At 47.0% G+C, this 23,369-nt stretch overlaps 1 protein-coding gene and 1 pseudogene across 2 annotated transcripts in view; one reads left to right on the forward strand and one right to left on the reverse strand.

Annotated features, from left to right (window-relative positions):
- LOC147119847 (uncharacterized) overlaps window positions 1–3,387 on the forward strand; it is a 50,795-nt gene extending 47,408 nt beyond the window's left edge. Inside the window, exon 3 of the mRNA XM_085983655.1 lies at window positions 2,856–3,387. Within this exon, the coding sequence (XP_085839781.1) occupies window positions 2,856–3,387 (532 nt within the window). The remainder of the gene's footprint in view (window positions 1–2,855) is intronic.
- The window catches only part of LOC147119845 (uncharacterized), a 187,920-nt pseudogene extending 168,267 nt beyond the window's left edge, over window positions 1–19,653 (reverse strand). Inside the window, exons 1-2 of the transcript XR_015078090.1 lie at window positions 19,413–19,653; window positions 17,265–18,297 (exon numbers count right to left, since the gene is read on the reverse strand). The product of XR_015078090.1 is annotated as an uncharacterized LOC147119845 (transcript). The remainder of the gene's footprint in view (window positions 1–17,264; window positions 18,298–19,412) is intronic.
- Between the last annotated feature and the right edge of the window lie 3,716 nt (window positions 19,654–23,369).

The following is a 23,369-nucleotide window of genomic DNA, read 5'->3' on the forward strand; positions in this document are numbered from 1 at the left end:
AGATCCGATTGCACGTTGGCAGGACAGGGAGGGAGTAGTGGCTCACCGTGTCTGGGTGGATGAAGCTCTCCGTGCTTCCGCTGTCAAACAGGCAGGTCGTGGCGTGGCCGTTTACTTTGATGTCCATCATCGACTTGGACAGGTGATGCGGGCGGGCCTGGTCCAGTGTGACGGAGGCTAGTGTATAGCTGAGCGAGTTGTTGTAGTCTGCGGTTGAGGCGGTAGTCGGGTCTAGAGGCACGGTGGCGGTCGGGCGTGGTGGGTAAAATGGCGTCTCCCACGAGGTTGGACAAAATGGCGGAGAAGATGGCTGCCCCCATAACTCACATGAGGCACTGCTGGTGTCGGTTGCCTGTATCAAAGATGGCCACCCCCATGACTCACATGTGGGGATGCTGGCCTCTGTTGCCTTGAAGGAAGATGGCCGCCCCCACAGCTCGCATGAGGCACTGCTGGCCTCTGATGATCCACCTCTGCAGGCCTTAGCGAAGTGGCCTTTCTTCATGCAGTTTGAGCAGGTAGAGTTCCTGGCTGGGCAGCGCGACCTCGGGTGTTTCGCCTGGCCGCAGAAGAAGCAGCCGGTGGCCCGATCGCGGGGGTCCGATGTCGGAGCCGGTACCGGGGGTGGCGGTCTCGATCGGGTCCGGGACGCCGACGCTGAGGTAGGTCCCAGGGGGGTTGCTGCGGGGGGTATCGCGGTCGGGGTCGGTCCCAAGTCCCAGGGTCGCGAGTTACAGTACCTTGAGTATGCCTCGAGGTCCCGATGGGCCACCTCTAGAGAGAGAGCGAGGGCTGCAGCTTTGTCCAGATTGAGGTCCCTTGCTTCCAGTAGTCTTTGCCGTGAGTAGTCGGACCGCAGGCCTTTCACGAAGGCATCGCGGACATTGTCTTCAGTATTTTCTGCCGCCGTTACCGCTTTAAAGTTACAGTCTCTGCCGAGTGCTTGTAGCACCCGTAAAAATTCCTCCACGGGCTCTCCTGGCTGTTGCGGGCGGGATCTTAGGAGGTGTCTGGCATACATGGAATTTACCGGGGTTTGGTACTGTCTTTTCAGCCGGTTGATGGCGTCCTCGTATGTTTTAAGGTCCCGGATGAGTGCGAATACTTTAGGGCTCACTTGGGCGTTCAGAACTCTTAGCATGGATTTCTGAGGCACGCCGGATTCTCCCAGGTAGGCTTCGAAGCAGCTCAGCCAGTGTTCGAAGTCGAGGGCTGAGTTTGCTGCCTGTGGGTTTAGGTCCAGGTACGGTGGTCTGAGGGCTCGCAGCCAGGCCGGCTGCTGTGGCTGTTGTAGCTGGGCGTCTGGCTGGTCACTTGGCTGATCGTTTGACTGCTCAAGTGTCGACATTTTAAAATTTAGCCAATAAAATTGATATACCTATCAATTCATCCAATGAAAAGCGACGAGTTAAGAAAGTAACTGTAGGTTTTTATTGGCTAAATAACAGAGCCCACCCTCGTGGGTGATCGGATACAACAAGGAGGAATGCCAGCCAGTCGACTACCTTTATACCTGGGCAGGTAGGTGGAGTCATGGGCGGAGTCAGCAGTGGTCAGCCCAGGTATAGCAGCGTGACAAGAGGCGACCTCGTATAGTGATACAACAGTGTGAACAGTGATAACCATAGAGTAACGATATAACAGTGATAACTATAGTGTAATGATAGTGAACGATAAAAGTGGTTTACCACACCCATGTACAGTCCCAGGGCTGAAATCCCCATGTACAGCCCCAGGGCTGGAATCCCCATGTACAGCCCCAGGGCTGGAATCCTGATGTACAGCCCCAGGGCTGGAATCCCCATGTACAGCCCCAGGGCTGGAATCCCCATGTACAGTCCCAGGGCTGGAATCCCCATGTACAGTCCCAGGGCTGGAATCCCCATGTACAGTCTCAGGGCTGGAATCCCCATGTACAGTCCCAGGGCTGGAATCCCCATGTAAAGTCCCAGGTCTGGAATCCCCATGTACAGTCCCACGGCTGGAATCCCCATGTAGTCCCAGGGCTGGAATCCCCATGTACAGTCCCAGGGCTGAAATCCCCATGTACAGTCCCAGGGCTGGAATCCCCATGTACAGTCCCAGGGCTGGAATCCCCATGTACAGTCCCAGGGCTGGAATCCCCATGTACAGCCCCAGGGCTGGAATCCCTATGTACAGCCCCAGGGCTGGAATCCCCAAGTGTAGGCCCAGGGTTGGAATCCCCATGTACAGCCCCAGCACTGGAATCCCCATGTACAGCCCCAGGGCTGGAATCCCCATGTACAGTCCCAGGGCTGGAATCTCCAAGTGTAGACCCAGGGTTGGAATCCCCATGTACAGCCCCAGGGCTGGAATCACCATGTATAGTCCCAGGGTTGGAACCCTCAGCAACACCGAGTACAGGTCTCAGGCCCCGAGGCAGTACCGCCAGGCCTCAGCAACACCGAGTAGGAGCGGCGATATATGGAGGTGTCACATGTGCAGTCACACTGGGGAGAGGCCATTCACCTGCACTGTGTGTGGCAAGGGATTCACTCAGTCATGCAATCTGCTGCAGCACTGGCTAGTTCACACTGACGAGAGAGCTTTTGATTGTCAGGACTGCAGGAAGTGCTATAAAAGTTCCAGGGAACTGACACACCATCAATGTGTTCACACTGATGAGTGACCGTTCAGGTGCTCTCACTGTGGGACTGGGTCCACGCAATCATCTCACCTCACCGTACAACAGCGCACTCACACTGGGGAGAGACCGTTCACCTGCTGCTTGTGTGGGAAGGGATTGACTCGGTCATCCCACCTGCTGACACACCAGTGAGTTCACACTGGGGAGAGACCTATAAATGCCCGGTCTGTGGAAAGTGTTATAAAAGTTCCAGGGAACTGATGTGTCATCAGCGTTTTCACACTGAGGAGAGACCGTTCACGTGCTCTCACTGTGGGACTGGGTTCAGGCGATCATCTCATCTCACTGTACACCAGCGAGTTCACACTGGCGAGAGACCGTTCCCCTGCTCTGAGTGTGGAAAGGGATTCACTCGGTCATCCGACCTGGTGACACACCAGCAATTTCACACTGGGGAGAGACCGTTCACCTGCTGTGAGTGTGGTAAGGGATTCACTCAGTCATCCGACCTGCTGATACACCAGCGAGTTCATACTGGCGAGAGGCCGTTCACCTGCTCTGAGTGTGGAAAGGGATTCAGTTGGTCATCTGACCTGGTGACACACCAGCGATTTCACACCAGGGAGAGGCCGCTCACCTGCTCTGAGTGTGGGAAGGAATTCACTCGGTTAACTGACCTGCTGACACACCAGCGAATTCACACCGGGGAGAGGCCGATCACCTGCTGTGTGTGTGAGAAGGTATTCACTTGGTCATTTAGCCTGCTGACACACCAGTGAGTTCACACTGGGGAGAGATTGTTCACCTGCTCTGAGTGTGGGAAGGGAGCCATTAATTCATCTCACCTGCTGAGACACCCGCGAGTTCACAAATGACTGCAGGGGTTGGATTCTGCTGTTATTTCTGCTGTTAATCACATCCCGGACTGAATCATGTTCACACTGACAGCCGGGATTTGTTTCTGCTGATGTTAATAACCCCTGTAACTGGGCTGGAGTTTAATATTCGGGATATATTTGTCAAATAAATCAGCTTAGCTTTAAACACATTGTTGTGGATTTTTGTCGTTCCCACCTGAGTGTTTAGCATCACCTGGCTGGAGCTCAGAAAGGACAATCTGGGGGGAGGATCGTACGGCAGGAACAGAACTACAACCTGGACACAGTCCTTCAGGGCCACACTGAGAGGGGCAAATGGCACTTTGGTCTTTCTCGTCTCTCTTCACTGAAAGGAAAATTGCCGGGCAGATTAAGAACATAAGAAAACATAGGGATTAGTAGGTCACACGGCCCCTCGAGCCTGCTCCGCCATTCAATAAGATCATGGCTGATCATCCACCTCAACTCCACTTTCCTGCCCAGTCTCCATATCCCTTGATTCCCCTAGAGTCCAAAAGTCTATCTATCTCAGCCTTGAATATACTCAAAGACTCAGCATTCACAGCCCTCTGGGGCAGAGAATTCCAAAGATTCACAACCCTCTGACTGAAGAAATTCCTTCTCATCTCAGTCTTAAATGGCCTAACCCTTATCCTGAGACTATGCCCCCTAGTTCTAAATGGGAAATTAGAGACGTTTGCAATAAGGGCACAGCAGTTATCATGGGTGCCTTTAATCTACATATAGATTGGGCTAACCAAATTAGTAACAATACTGTGGAGGAGGAATTCCTCGGGTGTGTATGGGATGGTTTCCTGGACCAATATGTCGAGGAACCAACTGGAGATCAGGCCATCTTAGACTGGGTATTATGTAATGAGAAAGGATAAATTAGCAATTTTGTTGTGCAAGGCCCCTTGGGGAGGAGCAATCATAATATGATAGAATTCTTCATTAAGATGCAGAGTGTAGTAGTTGACTCAGAGACTAGGGTCCTGAATTTAAATAAAGGAACCTACGATGGCATGAGGCGTGAGTTGGCTGGGATGGATTGGGGAACGTTACTTAAAGGGTTGACGGTGGATAGGCAATGGCAAACATTTAAAGATCGCATGGATGAGCTACAGAATTTGTTCATCCATGTTTGGCAAAAAAATTTTTTTTTAAAGGTGACTCAAACATGGCTAACAAGGGAAATTAGGGATAGCATAAGATCCAAGGAGAGGACATATAAATTGGCCAGAAAAAGCAGCAAACCTGAGGAATGGGAGCAGTTTAGGATTCAGCAAAGGAGGACAAAGGGATTAATTAAGAGGGGGAAAATAGAGTATGAGAGTAAGCTTTCAGGGAACATAAAAACTGACTGTAAAAGCTTCTATAGATATGGGAAGAGAAAAAGATTGGTGAAGTCAAGCATAGGTCCCTTGCAGTCAGAATCAGGGGAATTTATAATGGGGAACAAAGAAACGGCAGACCAATTAAATACATACTTTGGTTCTGTCTTCACAAAGGAGGACACAAATAACCTCCAAGAAATGTCGGGGAACATAGGATCTAATGAGAGGGAGGAACTGAATGAAATCAGTATTTGTAGGGAAATGGTGTTAGGGAAATTGATGGGAATGAAGGTCGTTAAATCCCCAGGGCCTGATAATCTACATCCTAGGGTACTTAAGGAAGTGGCCCTAGAAATAGTAGATGTATTGCTGGTCATCTTCCAAAATTCTATAGACTCTGGAACAGTTCCTATGGATTGGAAGGTAGCTAATGTAACCCCACTATTTAAAAAAGGTGGTAGAGAGAAAACAGGGAATTATAGACCAGTAAGCCTGACATCGGTAGTGGGGAAAATGCTAGAGTCCATTATAAAAGATGTAATAGCAGAGCACTTGGATAACAGTGACAAGATCAAACAAAGTCAACATGGATTTACAAAAGGTAAATCATGCTTGACTAATCTACTGGAATTTTTTGAGGATGTAACTAATAGAATAGATAAGGGAGAACCAGTGGATGTGGTGTATTTGGACTTTCAGAAGGCTTTCGGTAAGGTCCCGCACAAGAGATTAGCGTGTAAAGTTAAAGCACATGGGATTGGGGGTAAGGTACTGACTTGGATAGAGAACTGGTTGGCTGACAGGAAGCAAAGAGGTGGAATTAACAGGTCTTTTTCTGAGTGGCAGGCAGTGACTAGTGGGGTACCGCAGGGATCGGTGCTAGGACCCCAGCTATTCACAATATATATTCATGATCTAGACGAGGGAACTATATGTAATATCTCCAAGTTTGCAGACAACACAAAGCTGGGTGGGCTTGTGTGCTGTGAGGAGGATGCCGAGAAATTCCAGTATGATTTGGACAGTTTGGGTGATTGGGCAGATGCATGGCTGATGCAGTATAATGTGGATAAATGTGTGGTTATCCACTTTGGTGGCAAAAACAGGAAGGCAGATTATTATCTGAATGGCAATAGATTGGGAAATCGGGAAGAGCAACGAGACTTGGGTGTCCTTGTGTACCAGTCGCTGAAGGTAAGCATGCAGGTGCAGCAGGCGGTTAAGAAGGCAAATGGTATGTTGGCCTTCATAGAGAGAGGATTCGAGTACAGGAGCAAGTATGTCTTGCTGCAGTTGTACAGGGCCTTGGTGAGACCACACCTTGAGTATTGTGTGCAGTTTTGGTCGCCTTATCTGAGGAAGGATGTTCTTGCCATGGAGGGAGTGCAGCGAAGATTCACCAGGCTGATACCTGGGATGGCAGGAATGAAGTATCAACAGAGATTGGGTCGATTGTGCTTGTATTCACTAGAGTTTAGAAGAATGAGAGGGGATCTCATTGAAACTTATAAAATTCTAACAGGAGTAGACAGACTAGATGCAGAAAGGATGTTCCCGATGACGGGGGAGTCCAGAACCAGGGGTCACAGGCTAAGGATAAGGGGTAAGCCATTTAGGATTGAGATGAGGAGGAATTTATTCACCCAGAGAGTGGTGAACCTGTGGAATTCTTTATCACAGAAGGCAGTTTAGGCCAATTCATTAAATATATTCAAGAAGGAGTTAGATATTTCTTCAGGCTAAAGGGATCAAGGGATATGGGGATAAAGCAGGGACAGGTTACTGAATTTCGATGATCAGCCATGATCTCATTAAATGGTGGAACAGGCTCAAGGGGCCGAATGGCCTACTCCTGCTCCTATCTTCTATGTTTCTTTGTTTCTGGACACTCCAGCCAGGTGAAACAACCTCTCAGCATCTACCCTGTCAATCCTCTTCAGAATCTTGTATTTTTCAATGAGATCACCTCTCATTCTTCTAAACTCCAGAGTATAGGCCCATTCTACACAATCTCTCATCATAGGACAGCCCTCTCTTCCCAGGAATGAATCTAGTGAACCTTCGTTGTACCGCTTCCAAAGCATGTATATCCTTCCTTAGATCAGGAGACCAAAGCTGTGCACAGTACTCCAGGTGTGGTCTCACCAAGGCTCTGTACAATTGTAGCAAGACTTCCTTACTCTTGTACTCCAACCCCCTTGCAATAAAGGCCAACATGCCATTTGCCTTCCTTATTGCTTGCTGTACCTGCATGCTTTCTGTGTTTCTTGCACGAGGACACCCAAATCTCTCTGAACACCAACATTTGAAAGTTTCTCACCATTTAAAATATATTGTTTTTCTATTCTTCCTACCAAAGTGAATAACCTCACATTTCTCTACATTATACTCCATCTGCCACCTTACTGCCCACTCACTTAGTCTATCTATATCCTTTGCAGACCTATATCCCTTTAATCTTGAGGCCGATAAGGAATGTGTCCCAGCCGCTCTCTTCCATGGGTCAGAGCTCCTAGGCACGGAACAGAAGGCTCCTTTACAACTGTGTTTAGAGTCAGGAAGAACAACGGTGAATGCTGGAAACGTGCTGTCAAATCAGAGATTGGTGTCAAACTGCGATCTGTTGCTGACTGAAAGTGAAACGGCAGGGTTAAGTTTCCAGTCGAAAAATGACTGGTAATTATTACACGAAGATTTAATATGTGTGTGTGACAGTCCTGAGTCTACCATTTGAAGGCAGGTGTTAGCTCATTTAAAATAAACCCATTTCAAATAAATTGGTTAAAGTCTGCATTAAAATAGCAGAGGGAGGAGTTCACAGGAGCCTGTTAACTGCTGGTACAATTATACAACAGACATTTGATCTCCAGATAAAGAAGGACCTGCAGCGTGTTTCCAGGAATTCCCCGTTTTGTTGATGTGTGTGTGTTAGAAACCAGGATAACTAAAAATACACGACCCGGAACATCCACGGGGTGCGATCCCGACAGCTACTCTGGGATTACTCCCGCTGTGGAATTCCAGCACTGACCCTGCTGACGGTTGTAGGCTCAGGGAGTGGGGCCTCCAGGAGTGGACTGTGAGAAAGCTGGGTTTCAGTATCCTGACACATATATGGTGAGGAACCAGAGGAATTCTTACTAAGGAACCGTCTGAGGTTTTATCCACTGGGATGAGATGGGATGGGATGATTTATTTATTTATTTAATGGTTTGAAGCATCGGTCCAGTCTTGTTAATAACTGTCAGAAGCTGTGTGCAATGTCTAATTGATGTGGGATTATGTGGGTAATATCTGTGTTGAAAGGACGGGGTGAACCTTGTAACAATCCCCCCAGAGATGAGCTGGGATTGAGGGACAGGACTGAAGGTGAGCAATAGTGCCCTGCACTTTGCACTAATTAGTGACAAACTCTGTGTGTTAAAGTTTACTCATTCACACTTGTGTTGTGCTGTGCCGATTGCTCCCAGTTTGTTAATGGTCAGGATTGTTTTTGCTGCAGTATTTTCTATTGAGCTTTGGCGGGACCCACTGATTGGGTGAGACAGAGCCTGGAACCGTGACCTCACAGCACCACCGGATGGGCGGCCGCAGGGTCCTAATGCCCACCGAGTGCACCAGCTCTCAGCGGGTTCGGAGCAACAACTGAAAAGAGCCCCACAAAGTGTTTGCTGTGTGTGTACAAAGCTCGTCATTCTTAATGTGTGCAAGCACATTCCACACAGAGAAATCATTATCTTCAGACATTATTGATCAGCATTTTATTTCCTTTAGTCACAGTGTAACTTCCGAGCACTGAATCCCTTTAACATTTATTGATAACCCATTGTCTTGTGGGCTGTTGTTTAGAAAGTGATGTCACAATGACCATTCCGTTACCAAGGTGAGCCTGTTTGTTTGCAGTATTCAGTTGGAAAGGGGATTAAATCACACCGAGGATAATGAGCAGCCACCCACCAGCAGGACACAAAGAGGCTGCAAAGGGATATTGACAGGTTAAGTGAGTGGGCAAGAAGGTGGCAGATGGAATATAATGTGGAGAAATGTGAGGTTATTCACTTTGGCAGGAAGAATAGAAAAACAGAATGTTTTTTAATTGGTGAGAAATTATCAAATGTTGTTGTTCAGAGGGATTTGGGTTTCCTCGAACACAAACACTAATTGCATGCAGGTACAGCAAGCAATTAGGAAGGCAAATGACATGTTGGCCTTTATTGCAAGGGTGTTGGAATACAAGAGTAAGGAAGCCTTACTACAATTGTACGGGGCTTTGGTGAGACCACACCTGGAGTTCTGTGTACAGGTTTTTGGTCTCTGTACCTAAGGAAGGATATACAGGCCTTAGAGAGGGTGCAACGAAGGTTGACTAGATTGATTCCTGGGATGAGAGGCTTGTTCTATGATGAGAAATTGAGTAGATTGGGCCTATACTCTCTGGAGTTTAGAAGAATGAGAGGTGATCTCATTGAAAAATACAAGATTCTGAGAGGGCTTGACAGGGTAGATGCTGAGAGGCTGCTTCCCCGGGCTGGAGAGTCTAGAACTAGGGAGCATAGTCTCAGGATAAGGGTAGGTCATTTAGGACTGAGAGGAGAGGGTTGTGAATCTTTAAAATTCTCTACCCCAGAAGGCCGTGGATGCTCAGTCGTTGAGTATATTCATGGCTGAGATCAATAGATTGTTGGATATTAAGGGAATCAAGGGATATGCGGAGCGGGTGGGAAAGTGGAGTTGAGTTCAAAGATCAGCCATGATCTTATTGAATGGTGGAGCAGGATCAAGGGGCCGTATGGCCTACTCCTGCTCCTATCCCGTGTAGTCCCACACTCCAGCTTTTTCCCATATTATTACAAATTAGTCCTCTTCAAGTGTGTGAAAATAGAATGAGAGTAAACTAGCAAAAAATATGAAAACAGACTGTTAGTGCTTCTACAAGTGAGTAAAAAGGAAGAGAGAAGCAAAAGTAAGTGTTGGTTCCTTAGAGGCTGAGACAAGAGAAATTATATTGGGGAACAAGAAAATGGCAGGGATTTTAAACAAATATTGTATATCCGTCTTCATAGTAGAAGACACAAAAAGCAGACCCAAAATAGTGGGGAACCAAGGGGCTAATGAGAGTGAGGAACTAAAAGTAATTAATATCAGTAGAGAAAAAGTACTTGATAAAATAATGGGACTAAAATCCGACAAATCCCAATGACCACACGGCCTACATCCGAGGGTTCTAAAAGAGGTGGCTGCAGAGATAGTGGATGCATTGGTTGTGATCTTCCAAAATTCCCCAGACTCTAGAACAGTCCCAATGGATTGGAAGGTAGCAAATGTAACACCGCTATTCAAGAAAGGAGGGAAGAGTGAAAACAGGGAACTACAGGCCAGTTAGCCTGACATCAGTCGTCGGGAAAATGCTGGAATCCACTGTTAAGGAAGTGGTAACAGGGCACTGAGAAAATAATAACATGATTAGGCAGAGTCAACATGGCTTTATAAGGTAAATCGTGTTTAACAAATTTATTAGAGTTTTTTGAGGATGTAACTAGCAGGGTAGATAAAGGGGAACCAGTGGATGTAGTATATTTGGATTTCCAAAAGGCATTCGATAAGGTACCACATAAAAGGTTGCTACGCAAGATATGGGCTCATGGGGTTGGGGGTGATATATTAGCATGGATAGAGGATTGGTTAACGGGCAGAAATCAGGGAGTGGGGATAAATGGGTCATTTTCCGTTTGGCAGGCTTTAACTAGTGAGGTGCTGCAAGGATCAGTGCTTGGGCCTCAGCTATTTACAATCTATATCAATGACTTTGATGAAGGGATCGAGTGCAATGTATCCAAGTTTGCTGACGATACAAAGCTAGGTGGGACAGTAAGCTGTGAGGAGAACACAAAGAGCCTGCAAAAGGATATAGACAGGTTAAGTGAGTGGGCAATAAGGTGGCAGATGCAGTATAATGTGGGGAAATGTGAGGTTATTCACTTTGGTAGGAACTATAGAAAAACAGGGTATTTTTTATTCATACATGCCTTAGAGGCGGTGCAACGAAGGTTCACTAGATTGATCCCTGGGATGAGAGGCTTGTCCTATGAGGAGAGATTGAGTAGATCGGGCCTATACTCTCTGGAATTTAGAAGAATGAGAGGTGATCTCATTGAAACATAAGATTCTGAGGGGGGATTGAGAGGTTTTTTCCCCCTGGCTGGAGAGTCCAGAAGTTAGTGCTGTTGGGGAGGGTTTAAATTAATTTGGCAGGGGGATGGGCACCAGGATGTAGCATTAGAAAGGAGAAACAAAGGATTGGGAGAGACAGATAGCATTATAGTAAGACAGAGTAAGGTAATAGATGGGATCAGACTAAGAGAGAATACAAGAAGGTCTAAGATAGGTTTACAGTGCATGTGTGTAAACGCACAAAGCATGGTAAATAAGGTTGGTGAGCTGCAGGCGCAGATAGCCACATGGAAATATGATGTCATGGCAATAACGGAGGCCTGGCTCAAAAAAGGGCAGGATTGGATCCTAAATATTCCTGGATATAACGGGCACTTGGAGAGGTTTAAGCTAATTCAGGAGAGCCAACACGGATTTGTAAAAGGCAGATCGTGTTTGACTAATCTAATTGAATTTTTAGATGAAGTTACAGGGAGGATTGATGAAGGGAATGCAATGTATTTTGTCTACATGGATTTAAGGAAGGCGTTTGACAAAGTACCACATAGAAGGCTGGTTGACAAAATTGAGGCTCATGGAATAGGTGGGTCAGTGGCAGCTTGGATAAGGAATTAGCTTAAGGACAGAAAACAGCGAGTTGTGGAGAGAAAAAGATATGTGAAGAGAAAAAGATTGGTGAAGTCAAGCATAGGTCCCTTGCAGTCAGAATCGGGGGAATTTATAATGGGGAACAAAGAAATGGCAGACCAACTAAATACATATTTTGGTTCTGTCTTCACAAAGGAGGACACAAATAACCTCCCAGAAATACCGCGGAACATAGGGTCTGATGAAAGGGTGGAACTGAAAGAAATCAGTATTTGTAGGGAAATGGTGTTAGGAAAATTGATGGGACTGAAGGCCGATAAATCCCCAGGGCCTGATAATCTACATCCTAGGGCACTTAAGGAAGTGGCCCTAGAAATAGTACATGCATTGCTGGTCATCTTCCAGAACTCAATAGACTCTGGAACAGTACCCATGGATTGGAGGGTAGCTAATGTTACCCCACTATTCAAAAAAGGTGGCAGAGAAAAAAAACGGGGAATTATAGACCGGTAAGCCTGACATCGGTAGTGGGGAAAATGCTAGAGTCCATTATAAAAGATGTAATAGCAGAGCAATTGGAAAGCAGTGACAGGATCGGACAAAGTCAACATGGATTTACAAAAGGTAAATCATACTTGACTAATCTACTGGAATTTTTTGAGGATGTAACTGGTAAAATAGATAAGGGAGAACCAGTGGATGTGGTGTATTTGGACTTTCAGAAGGCTTTCGATAAGGTCCTGCATAAGAGATTAGCGTGCAAAATTAAGGCACATGGGATTGGGGGCAAGGTATTGACTTGGATAGAGAACTAGTTGGCGGACAGAAAGCAAAGAGTTGGAATAAATGGGTCGTTTTCCGAGTGGCAGGCAGTGACTAGTGGGGTACCGCAAGGATCGGTCCTAGGACCTCAGCTGTTCACAATATATATTAATGATCTGGACGAGGGAATTGGATGTAATATCTCCAAATTTGCAGACGACACAAAGCTGGGTGGGAGGGTATGCTGCGAAGAGGATGCAGAGAAACTCCAGTATGATTTGGACAGGTTGGGTGATTGGGCAGAAACATGGCAAATGCAGTATAATGTGGATAAATGTGAGGTTATCCACTTTGGTGACAAAAACAGGAAGGCAGATTATTATTTGAATGGCAATAGATTGGGAGAAGGGGAAGTGCATAGAGACCTCGGTGTTATTGTGCACCAGTCGCTGAAGGTAAGTATGCAGGTGCAGCAGGCGGCTAAGAAGGCAAATGGTATGTTGGCCTTCGTAACAAGAGGGTTCGAGTACAGGAACAAGGATGTCTTGCTACAGTTGTACAGGGCCTTGGTGAGACCGCACCTTGAATATTGTGTGCAGTTTTGGTCGCCTTATCTGAGGAAGGATGTTCTTGCCATGGAAGGAGTGCAGCGAAGATTCACCAGGCTGATACCTGGGATGGCAGGAATGACATAGGAGGAGAGATTGTGTCGATTGGGCTTATACTCACTGGAGTTTAGAAGATTGAGAGGGGATCTCATCGAAACCTATAAAATTCTGTCAGGCCTGGACAGACTAGATGCGGGAAGGATGTTCCCGATGGTCGGGGAGTCCAGAACCAGGGGTCATAGTCTAAGGATAAGGGGTAGGACATTTAGGACTGAAATGAGGAGGAATTTCTTCACCCAGAGAGTGGTGAACCTGTGGAATTCTCTGCCACAGGGGGCGGTGGAGGCCAGTTCATTAAATATATTCAGGAGTTGGATATATTTCTTAAGGCTAAAGGGATCAAGGGATATGGGGAGAAGGCAGGGACAGGGTACTGAATTTGGATGATCAGCCATGATCTCATTGAATGGTGGAGCAGGCTCGAGGGGCCGAATGGCCTACTCCTGCTCCTATCTGCTATGTTTCTATGTGGCAAATGGCTGTTTTTCAGACTGGAGGATGGTGGACAGTGTTGTTCCCCAAGGGTCAGTGCTGGGGCCACTGCTTTTTTTGATATATATAAATGACCTGGATATTGGAATGCAGAGTAGAATTTCTAAATTTGCCGATGACACCAAAATTGGGGGTGTGGCAAACAGCGATGATGATATCAATCGACTGCAACAGGACATAAAAAGGCTAGTAGAATGGGCAGACAAGTGGCAGATGGAATTTAATACAGAGAAGTGTGAGGTGATGCATTTTGGCAGAAGGAACAGGGAGAGGCAATATACACTTACTGGCAGTTTTAAAGAATGTGCAGGGACAGAGGGACCTGGGAGATAATGTGCATAGGTCCCTGAAGGTGGCAGGACATATTGAGAGAGTGGTTAGCAAAGCATATGGGATCTTGGGCTTAATAAATAGAGGTATTGAGTATAAAAGTAGAGAAGTTATGCTGAACCTTTATAAAGCGCTGGTTAGTCCACAACTAGAGTATTGCATCCAGTTCTGGTCACCACACTTTAGAAAGGATGTGAAGGCCCTTGAGAGGCTGCAGAGGAAATTTACCAGAATGTTTCTGGGGATGGAGGATCTCAGCTACAAGGACAGGTAGGAGAAGCTGGATTTGTTTTCATTAGAGCAAAGGAGGTTGAGGGGTGATTGGATAGAGGTGTACAAGGTTGTGATGGGTTTGGAGAGGCTAGACGGGGAAAGGATGTTCCCACTAATTGATGGTACAAGGACTGGGGGACACAAATTTAAGGTTTTGGGCAAGAGATACGGGGGATGTGAGGAAAACATTTTTACGCAGCGAGTGGTGAGGACCTGGAACTCGCTGCCGACAGAAGTGGTAGAGGCGGAGACACTTAATGTTTTCAAGGGGAGACTGGATAGGCACTTGAGGGAAATAAACTTGCAGAGCTGCGGGGATAGAACAGGGGAATGGGACTGACTGGATTGCTCTACAGAGAGCCGGCACGGACTCAATGGGTCGAATTACCTCATTCTTTGCCGTTATGACTATGATTCAATAAGCTATAAGAGAGAGGATGTCCTGGAGGGGTCAAGGACAGAATCTATCTGGTTAGAGTTAAGAAACAATAGAGGTACCATTACACTACTGGGTGTATTCTATAGACCACCAACTAGTGGGGAAGATATAGAGCAGCAAACTTGCAGAGAAATTACAGATAGGTGCAAGAACTATAGAGTAGTGATAATGGGGGACTTCAACTATCCTAATATAGACTGGGATCGTAATAGTGTTAAGGGCAGAGAAGGGGAAGAATTTCTGGAGTGTGTTCAGGAGAACTTTCTTGATCAGTACGTTTCCGGCCCAATGAGGAACAAGGCATTGCTGGATCTGGTTCTGGAGAATGAGGTGGGTCAAATGAAGCAAGTGTCAGGAGGGGAACATTTAGGGAATAGTGATCATAGTATCATAAGGTTTAGATTAGCTATGGAAAAGCACCAGGAGCAATCTAGAGTAAAAATGTTTAACTGGGGGAAGGCCAATTTCAGTGGGATGAGAACGGATCTGGCCCGGGTAAATTGGAATCAAAGATTGGCAGGCAAAACTACTGGAACAATGGGCTGCCTTTAAAGAGATGGTTCGGGTACAGTCGAGGTACATTCCCACTAGGGGGAAAGGTAGGGCAACCAAAGCCAGATAATGAAGGAGATAGGGAGTAAGATGAAGCAGAAAAAGGGAGAGTATGACAGATGTCAGGTTGAGAATACAAGTGAGAATCAGGCTGAATATAGAACGTTCAGAGGGGAAGTGAAAAAGGAAATAAGAGGGACAGAGAGAGTATGAGAATGGACTGGCAGCTAACATAAAGGGAATCCAAAAGTCTTCTATAGTGTATAAATAATAAACGGGTAGTAAGAGGAGGGGTGGGTCCGATTAGGGACCAAAAGGAGGCCTATGCATGGAGGCAGAGGGCATGGCTGAGGTACTAAATGAGTACTTTGCATCTGTCCTTACCAAGGAAGAAGATGCTGCCAAAGTCACAGTAAAAGAAGAGGTAGTTGAGATACTGGATGGGAGAAAAATTGATAAAGAGGAGGTACTAGAAAGGCTGGCTGTACTTAAAGTAGATAAGTCACCAGGACCAGATGGGATGCATCCCAGGATGCTGAAGAAGGGAAGGGTGAAAATTGCAGAGGTACTGGGCATAATCTTCCAATCCTCCTTGGATACGGGGGTGGTGCCAGAAGACTGGAGAACTGCAAATGTTACACCCTTGTTCAAAAAAGGGTGTAAGGATAAACCCAGCAACTACAGGCCAGTCAGTTTAACCTCGATGGTGGGGAATCTTTTAGAAATGATAATCCAGGACAAAATTAACAGTCACTTGGACAAGTGTGGATTAGTTAAGGAAAGCCAGCACGGATTTGTCAAAGGCAAATCATGTTTAACTAACTTGATTGAGTTGTTTGGTGAGGTAACAGAAACAGTTGAGAAGGGCAATGTGGTTGACGTAGTGTACATGGACTTCCAAAAGGCGTTTGATAAAGTGCCACATAATAGGCTTGCCATTAAAGTTGAAGCCCATGGAATAAAAGGAACAGTGGCAGCGTGGATACGAAATTGGCTAAGTGACAGGAAACAGAGAGTAGTGGTGAACGGTTGTTTTTCGGACTGGAGGAAGGTATAAAGTGGTGTTCTGCAGGGGTCGGTTCTAGGACCACTGCTTTTCTTGATATATATTAATGACTTGGACATGGGTGTACAGGGCATAATTTCAAAATTTGCAGATGACACAAAACTTGGAAGTATAGTGAACAGTGAGGAGGATAATGACAGACTTCAGGAGGACAGAGACAGGCTGGTGGAATGGGCGGACATGTGGCAGATAAAATTTAACACAGAAAAATGCGAAGTGATACATTTTGGTAGGAAGAACGAGGAGAGGCAAAATAAACTAAAGGGTAGAATCCTAAAGGGGTGCATGAACAGAGAGATCTGGGGGTTTATGTGCACAAATCGTTGATGGTGGCAGGGCAGGTTGAGAAAGTGGTTAAAAAAGCTTACGGGAACCTGGGCTTTATAAGTAGAGGCAGAGAGTACAAACACAAGGAAGTTATGATGAACCTTTATAAAACACTGGTTCAGCCACAACTGCAATATTGTGTCCCATTCTGGGCACCGCACTTTAGGAAGGATGTGAAGGTTTAGAGAGGGTGCGGAAAAAATTTACAAGAATGGTTCCAGGGATGAGGGACTTCCGTTACATGGATAGACTGCAGAAGCTGGGGTAGTTCTCCTTGGAGCAGAGAAGGTTGAGAGTAGATTTGATAGAGGTGTTCAAAATCATGAGGGGTCTAGACAGAGTAGATAGACACTGTTCCCATTGGCGGAAGGGTCGAGAACCAGAGGACACAGATTTAAGGTGCTTGGCAGAAGAACCAAAAGTGACATGGGGAAAAACTTTTTACGCAGTGAGTGGTTAGGATCGGGAATGCACTGCCTGAAAGGGTGGTGGAGGCAGATTCAATCGTGGCTTTCAAAAGGGAATTGGATGTGTACCTGAGGACAAAAATTTGCAGGGTTACGAGGGAAGGGTGGGGGAGTGGGACTAGCTGAAGTGCTCTTGCAGAGAGCCGGCACGGGCTCAATGGGCCGAATGGCCACATTCCGTGCTGTAACCATTCTATGATTCTACGAACACGTTAAACCTTCATAGAATAATTAACAGTCATTTTTAGACTGGAAACTTAACCCTGCCGTTTCACTTTCAGTCAGGAACAGATCACAGTTTGACACCTGGTGTCTCAGCAGGGTGGATGACTGAGTGAATCCCTTCCCACACACGGAGCAGATGAACGGTCTTTCCCCAGTGTGAACTCGCTGGTGTTTCAGCAGGTGGGATGAACACGTGAATCCCTTCCCACACTCAGAGCAGGTGAACGGTCTCTCCCCAGTGTGAACTCGCTGGTGTATCAGCAGGGTGGATGACTGAGTGAATCCCTTCCCACACTCGGAGCAGGTGAACGGTCTCTCCCTAGTGTGAACTCGCCGGTGTGTCAGCAGGTGGGATGACTGAGTGAATCCCTTCCCACACTCAGAGCAGGTGAACGGTCTTTCCCCAGTGTGAACTCGCTGGTGTTTCAGCAGGTGGGATGAACACCTGAATCCCTTCCCACAGTCAGAGCAGGTGAACGGTATCTCCCCAGTGTGAACTCGCTGGTGTATCAGCAGGTGGGATGGCTGAGTGAATCCCTTCCCACACTCAGAGCAGGTGAACTTCCTCTCCCCAGTGTGAACTCGCTGGTGCATCAGCAGGGTGGATGACTGAGTGAATCCCTTCCCACACTCAGAGCAGGTGAATGGCCTCTCCCCGGTGTGAACTCGCTGGTGTTTCAGAAGATCAGATGAACACGTGAATCCCTTCCCACACATGGAGCAGGTGAACGGTCTCTCCCCGGTGTGAACTCGCTGGTGTATCAGCAGGTTGGATGACTGAGTGAATCCCTTCCCACACTCAGAGCAGGTGAATGGCCTCTCCCCGGTGTGAACTCGCTGGTGTGTCAGCAAGCTGGATGAGCATGTGAATCCCTTCCCACACACAGAGCAGGTGAGCGGCCTCTTCCCGGTGTGACTGCGCTTGTGTCTCGACAGGCCAGCTGATCGGCTGAAGCCTCGTCCACACACAGAACACGTGTACGGTTTCTCTCCGCTCTGAATGGTGCTTTCTGCTTCCATATTCAAAGGTCCTGATGAATCGAGTGACTCTGTCAGATCTTGAAGTGATGTTTGGTTTGAGTTTCCCGTCTGCAAATCCTCCCCTTCTAACACCCTGTAAAATTAATTTTAAAACAGGAAAAAGGGAGGGTGAGAGAGAACCCATAAAAACACAAAGGCAGGTTATGAAATTGAGCTCAATGAATCTGGGAACTTGTGGGGCCGGCATCAGAAAAAAGTGACCATGAAAGCTGCTGGATTGTCGTAAAACCCAACTGGTTCACTAATGTCCTTCAAGGAAGGGAACCCAGCACCCGGTCTGGGCCTACACAAGTCTCTGGCCTAACATAAGAAGTAGGAGCAGGAGTAGGCCATACGGCCCCTCGGGCCTGCTCCGCCATTCAATAGGATCATGGCTGATCCAAATCTAGACTCACGTCCACTTCCCTGCCCTCTCCCCGTAACCCCTAATTCCCTTATCTGCTAGGAAACTGTCTATCTCCATTTTAAATTTATTTAATGTTGCAGCTTCTGCAGCTCTCTGGGGTAGCAAATTCCATAGGTTTACTACCCTCTGAGTGAAGAAGTTTCTCATCTCAGTTTTGAAAGGGCAGCCCCTTATTCTTAGATTATGCCCCCTAGTTCTAGTCTCACCCATCAGTGGCCTCTATGGGAGGAGTGAGCGAGGTGGGAGGGGGAGAGGTGAAGGAGAGCGAGGTTATACATCTGCAACTCGACTAGAACTTTGACAGCACCTCCCAAACATGCGTCTTCCACCACCGAGAAGGACAAGGGCAGCAGGTGCATGGGAACACCATCACCTCCCAGCTCCCCTCCAAGTCACACACTAGCCTGACTTGGACATATATCGCCATTCCTACTCAGAGTTGCCCCGGCGGCTCTGACTCGGGGCCCGAGAACCGCACTCGGTGTTACTGAGGGTTCCGACCCTTGGACTGTACATGGGGATTCTAACCCTGGGACTGTACAAGGGGGCCCAGCTCTGGGGCTCTTTTATTACAATTGCGTGGGATGTTAACCGTATGCTCTGCTTTTACCAGCGCCTTCAGGAGAGCTGGTGAGAAATCCGAAGTGTAGAGAGTCTGAATCAAGTATCTGAGTCAATGCTTAACTCTCCCGGGCACCAGGACCCGGTTAGGAACAGACACTGAAGCCCCGCCCACTCTTTGTTCCTGACCAAAATGTCTGCGCATGCGCTTTGCTACTCACTGAATCACGATGGCGGCCGTTATCCTGGGCCTGTGACCGGTAGAAGCCCCGAAACTGCAAACGCGGGAACTTCAACTTATTATTTGGGGCTTACGGCCTACTGTAGTTAATTATGAAGCCTCCCCGCCCACTTGCCGGTCCATTGCTCTGCTCCGTCCAGCTGCTTCTCAGTAATTTATCAGGACCTATTCCACACCTACCGCTTTCCGTATCCACCGTCTTCCGCGATGACATGCACCGCGCATGCTCGAAACCCAAGCGGCTCCGCGCCTGCGCACTGGGCTGCTGTAGTCTGGGTGCGGCACATTCTCCCCCGCGGGGAATGCTGGGTGAAAACACCACCATTGAGACGCCGCATTCGTGATTAGAACAGGATTTGCTGGGATTGCATTGAGCACTGAACCATGTTCATTCTAGCAGTTAGAGTGTGTTTCTGCTAATCTTAGTAACCCATATACCTGGGCTGGATATTAATATTCTGTATAAATACTGAATAAATCAGCTTTGTTTCAAACACAGTGTATTCAATAACAACAGAAAATGCTGGAAATACTCAGCATCCGTGGAGAGAGAAACGGAGTTAACGTTTCAGGTCTGTGGCCCTTCATCAGAACTGGAAAAAGTTAGAGATGTAACAGATTTTAAGCAGGTGCAGAGGCAGAAGAAGGCGGAGGGGAGGAAAGAATAAAAGGGACGATCTTTGATAGTGTGGAAGGCAGGAGTGTTTAAACATTACAAATGGAGATGGCAGAATCATCAACACCTGCTGCCTGAAAAAATACAGGCGGAGGTTATAGTCTGAAACTGTTGAACACAATGTTGAACCACTGCTCTCGCCGCATCCTGAGATCCACGCTCAACGCCATGCATTGCCACATGAACACTCTCGACCTCTCTCTTCAGCAGCACCAACTCACTCTATCTCAGAGCTGTCCTGGTCCACAGATCCATTTCATCCTTTGCCTCATCTGGTGCTTCACTAGAGCAAAGGAAGTTGAGCGGTGATTTGATAAGCTGTACAAGATTATCATGGGTTTGGATAGGCTAGACGGGGATAGGCTGTTCCCACTAGTTCATGGTATAAGGATTAGGGGAGCCAGATTTAAGGTTTTGGGCAAGAGATACAGGCGGGATGTGAGGAAAAACTTTTTACGCAGCAAGTGGGGATGATCAGGAACTCGCTGCCAATGGAAGAGGTGGAAGCGGACACACTCAATGTTTTCAAGGGGTGACTGGCTAGGCACTTGAAGGAAATAAACTTGCAGGGCTACGGGGGTGTTGTAGGAAAAATGATTCCTCGGAAACTAGACTTTGAGTAAGAGAGACAACTTTATTAAATGACAGAGCTCTGGGAGAAGCGTCTGCAACCACGCGGTCTGCGAGAGCACCTTCTCTTCGATTGTAGTACGTGCCGAGCTTATATACAATTCCAAGAAGTTGGTTTTAGATCATTTACATTCATCCAATCAATTCGTTTATTAGCGCATATCGTTATTTTCCTCCAGTCAGGAGTTTACACACTCGTGTTGCCAATTCTGCCTTTTCAGTGATTGCAAAAGGTCTTTGTTCTGTCTTGTTCCGTCCGCGTCACCGGCGGAATGTGATTAGTTCGATAATAGGATACCAGTGAACCTTGTTAGTCCTCAGTGATTCAATTAGTCCCAGTCAGGACACGAGATGAACTTTGTTCCAGCCATGCGTAAGCGTGGCATGTCTCATTGTGCAGTGATTCAATTAGTCCCAGTCAGCGAATTTGTTGTTTGTGTCTTTTCCAGCAAAATCTTGTCCAGCAAAATTTTATTCTAACAGTCCCTCCTCTTGGTCCTGGAGCACGATTCATTTGCTCCCAGATGACCATCCTCGGTCCCCCTTTCGTCAGTGCTTACAGCCACTGGCTTATGTCCGGGGGTTTGGTTGCTCCTTCGACAGTGTCGTATTGGTGTTCTTTGTCCCTTGGTAGCAGGTTGGTGTGTTCCTCCTCGATAGAGGCGATCGGCATCACGGTTTTCATAGCAGTTTGGCAACACAACTTTATAAGGCTCAGCACACAACACATCAACATACAAATTACAACTATTATTATTATCCCTTGCATCATCCACGCTCCCCACCTGGTCTTCCCTAGCAACCAATCAAGCCACCCTGTGCTTGTGGGTTGATGGCGCTTCTTTCTTTCTTCTTGGATATGGTTTGCTAGGTTCGTGATATTCTCAGAGCTATCTGGGACATATGTACAGCAGTCTGTCCCGATCAGGGCACAGGTGCCTCCTTACGCCGCCAACAGGTAATCTAGGGCTATCCTATTCTGTAAGGCGGTGGTCCGGATTGCCACCATTTCGGCACTCATTTCTCTCAGGGACTCAGCCGTATCGTTGGCTATTTGTTCGAGCACTGCTGCCATGTTTATGGATGCCCTTGCTATTTTTCCTGTTCCGTACCAGGGGAATGCTATAGCCCAGAATCTTTCGGTTTCCGTAATAGCTCTCTTAACACGCTTGGCTGGTTGCCATAATGACTGGTACCCGTAGTGGTGGGTTAGGGAGGATAAATGATGGATGTATGGTACTACGTATCCTATATAGCATGACCCAGTCCAGGTTCATGGAAGCCATGGATATGCCTTATATCCGCAAATGAAATAGGTATTATTATAGGCCTCAAATTTGTTCCAAAGTTGGTACATGATCCCAGGTATTCCCCTCCAGGGTAGATTGCTAGTCCGGTTTAGCACTTCGGATAAATTAAACGTTCCCACGTAGGGCCATTCTAGGGCACCTGGTGGTTTAGTACTGGTTTTGGTTAAAGTGTAATTATACTTGCACTTACTCCATCCAACCACTAACCCTGTCTCGTCATAGTTTACCAAGCAGACTTCCCCCTCTGCATTGTTTAGTTTTCCCCCTGTGCTGACTAATAGCTCTTCTGGATAGCTTCGATTATTGTACTGGGGATGAAACCATCCTTTAAAGTTCGTGGGGTTATACCCTGCCTGTTTCCACTCATGTTCCAGCTGACCTGGATTCAAGCTATTTTGGGTTTGTATAGTATCCTCCTAATTTCAGGTGGTATTAGAGTATAATAACCACCCTACCATCTCCTCTACCTTAAAGGGGATAGGCCTTAATGGGATTCCTCCCCCCGTATGGGTGGGCACATGGGCGCACACCCAGCAGGAGCTTTGGCCCATTTTTTTCGCATAGACATATGACATATACAGAAAGGTATTTACATGCAATCCTCTCTCTTTACGTAAATGGGGTACCGCGCTTCCTGTGACAATATAAAATAATGCCATTACCCATAATACTCTAAACATGATTAATATATCACTACAGTCCAGTCTTTACAGGAATTTTATGACAAAGGGTATGCAGATCACCTGTAAAACAGATTCAGAAAGTAGCCAGTCAATCGTCTTTATACACTTTCAATTGTGTCCAATGCTTCTATACTCCTTTACCCCTTATGTCTAGACAGGCACAGGTATCCCCACTGATTATGATTTCATATGGCCCACTCCATTTTGGGACGAACCCTGGTTTGCTGGGCAGAGTTTTCACCATGACTTTACTACCCGCTGAGTGAACATAAGCCGTCATTGTGAGCTCTTGTGCCCGATCCTTGTCCTCCTGATTATCACGGACATTCTTTCGCATCTCCTTTAATTGAGTGCTAAGTTCCAGAACGTATCGTTTTAGTCTATCTTTTGAAGGGCCTACATCGGCCCCACCTGTTATGATGCCTTCTGGCAATTGCATCGCCCTTCCTGTCATCAATTCATAAGGGGCCAAGCCTGTCGTTCGGTTTTCAGTGGCTCGCAGCTTCATTAGGATAATGGGCAATACTTCAGTCCAGGTTTTCCCTGACGTCTGCATTGCCTTTGCCAATGCATTTTTAAGGGTTCGGTTCATTCGTTCCACCATGCCCGAACTTTGAGGGTGGTATGGGATGTGGAAT

Source organism: Somniosus microcephalus, chromosome 4 (genome assembly GCF_052327205.1).
Source record: "Somniosus microcephalus isolate GS21.2 chromosome 4, FLI_Smic_1.0, whole genome shotgun sequence".
NCBI classification, from domain to species: Eukaryota; Metazoa; Chordata; class Chondrichthyes; order Squaliformes; family Somniosidae; genus Somniosus; species Somniosus microcephalus.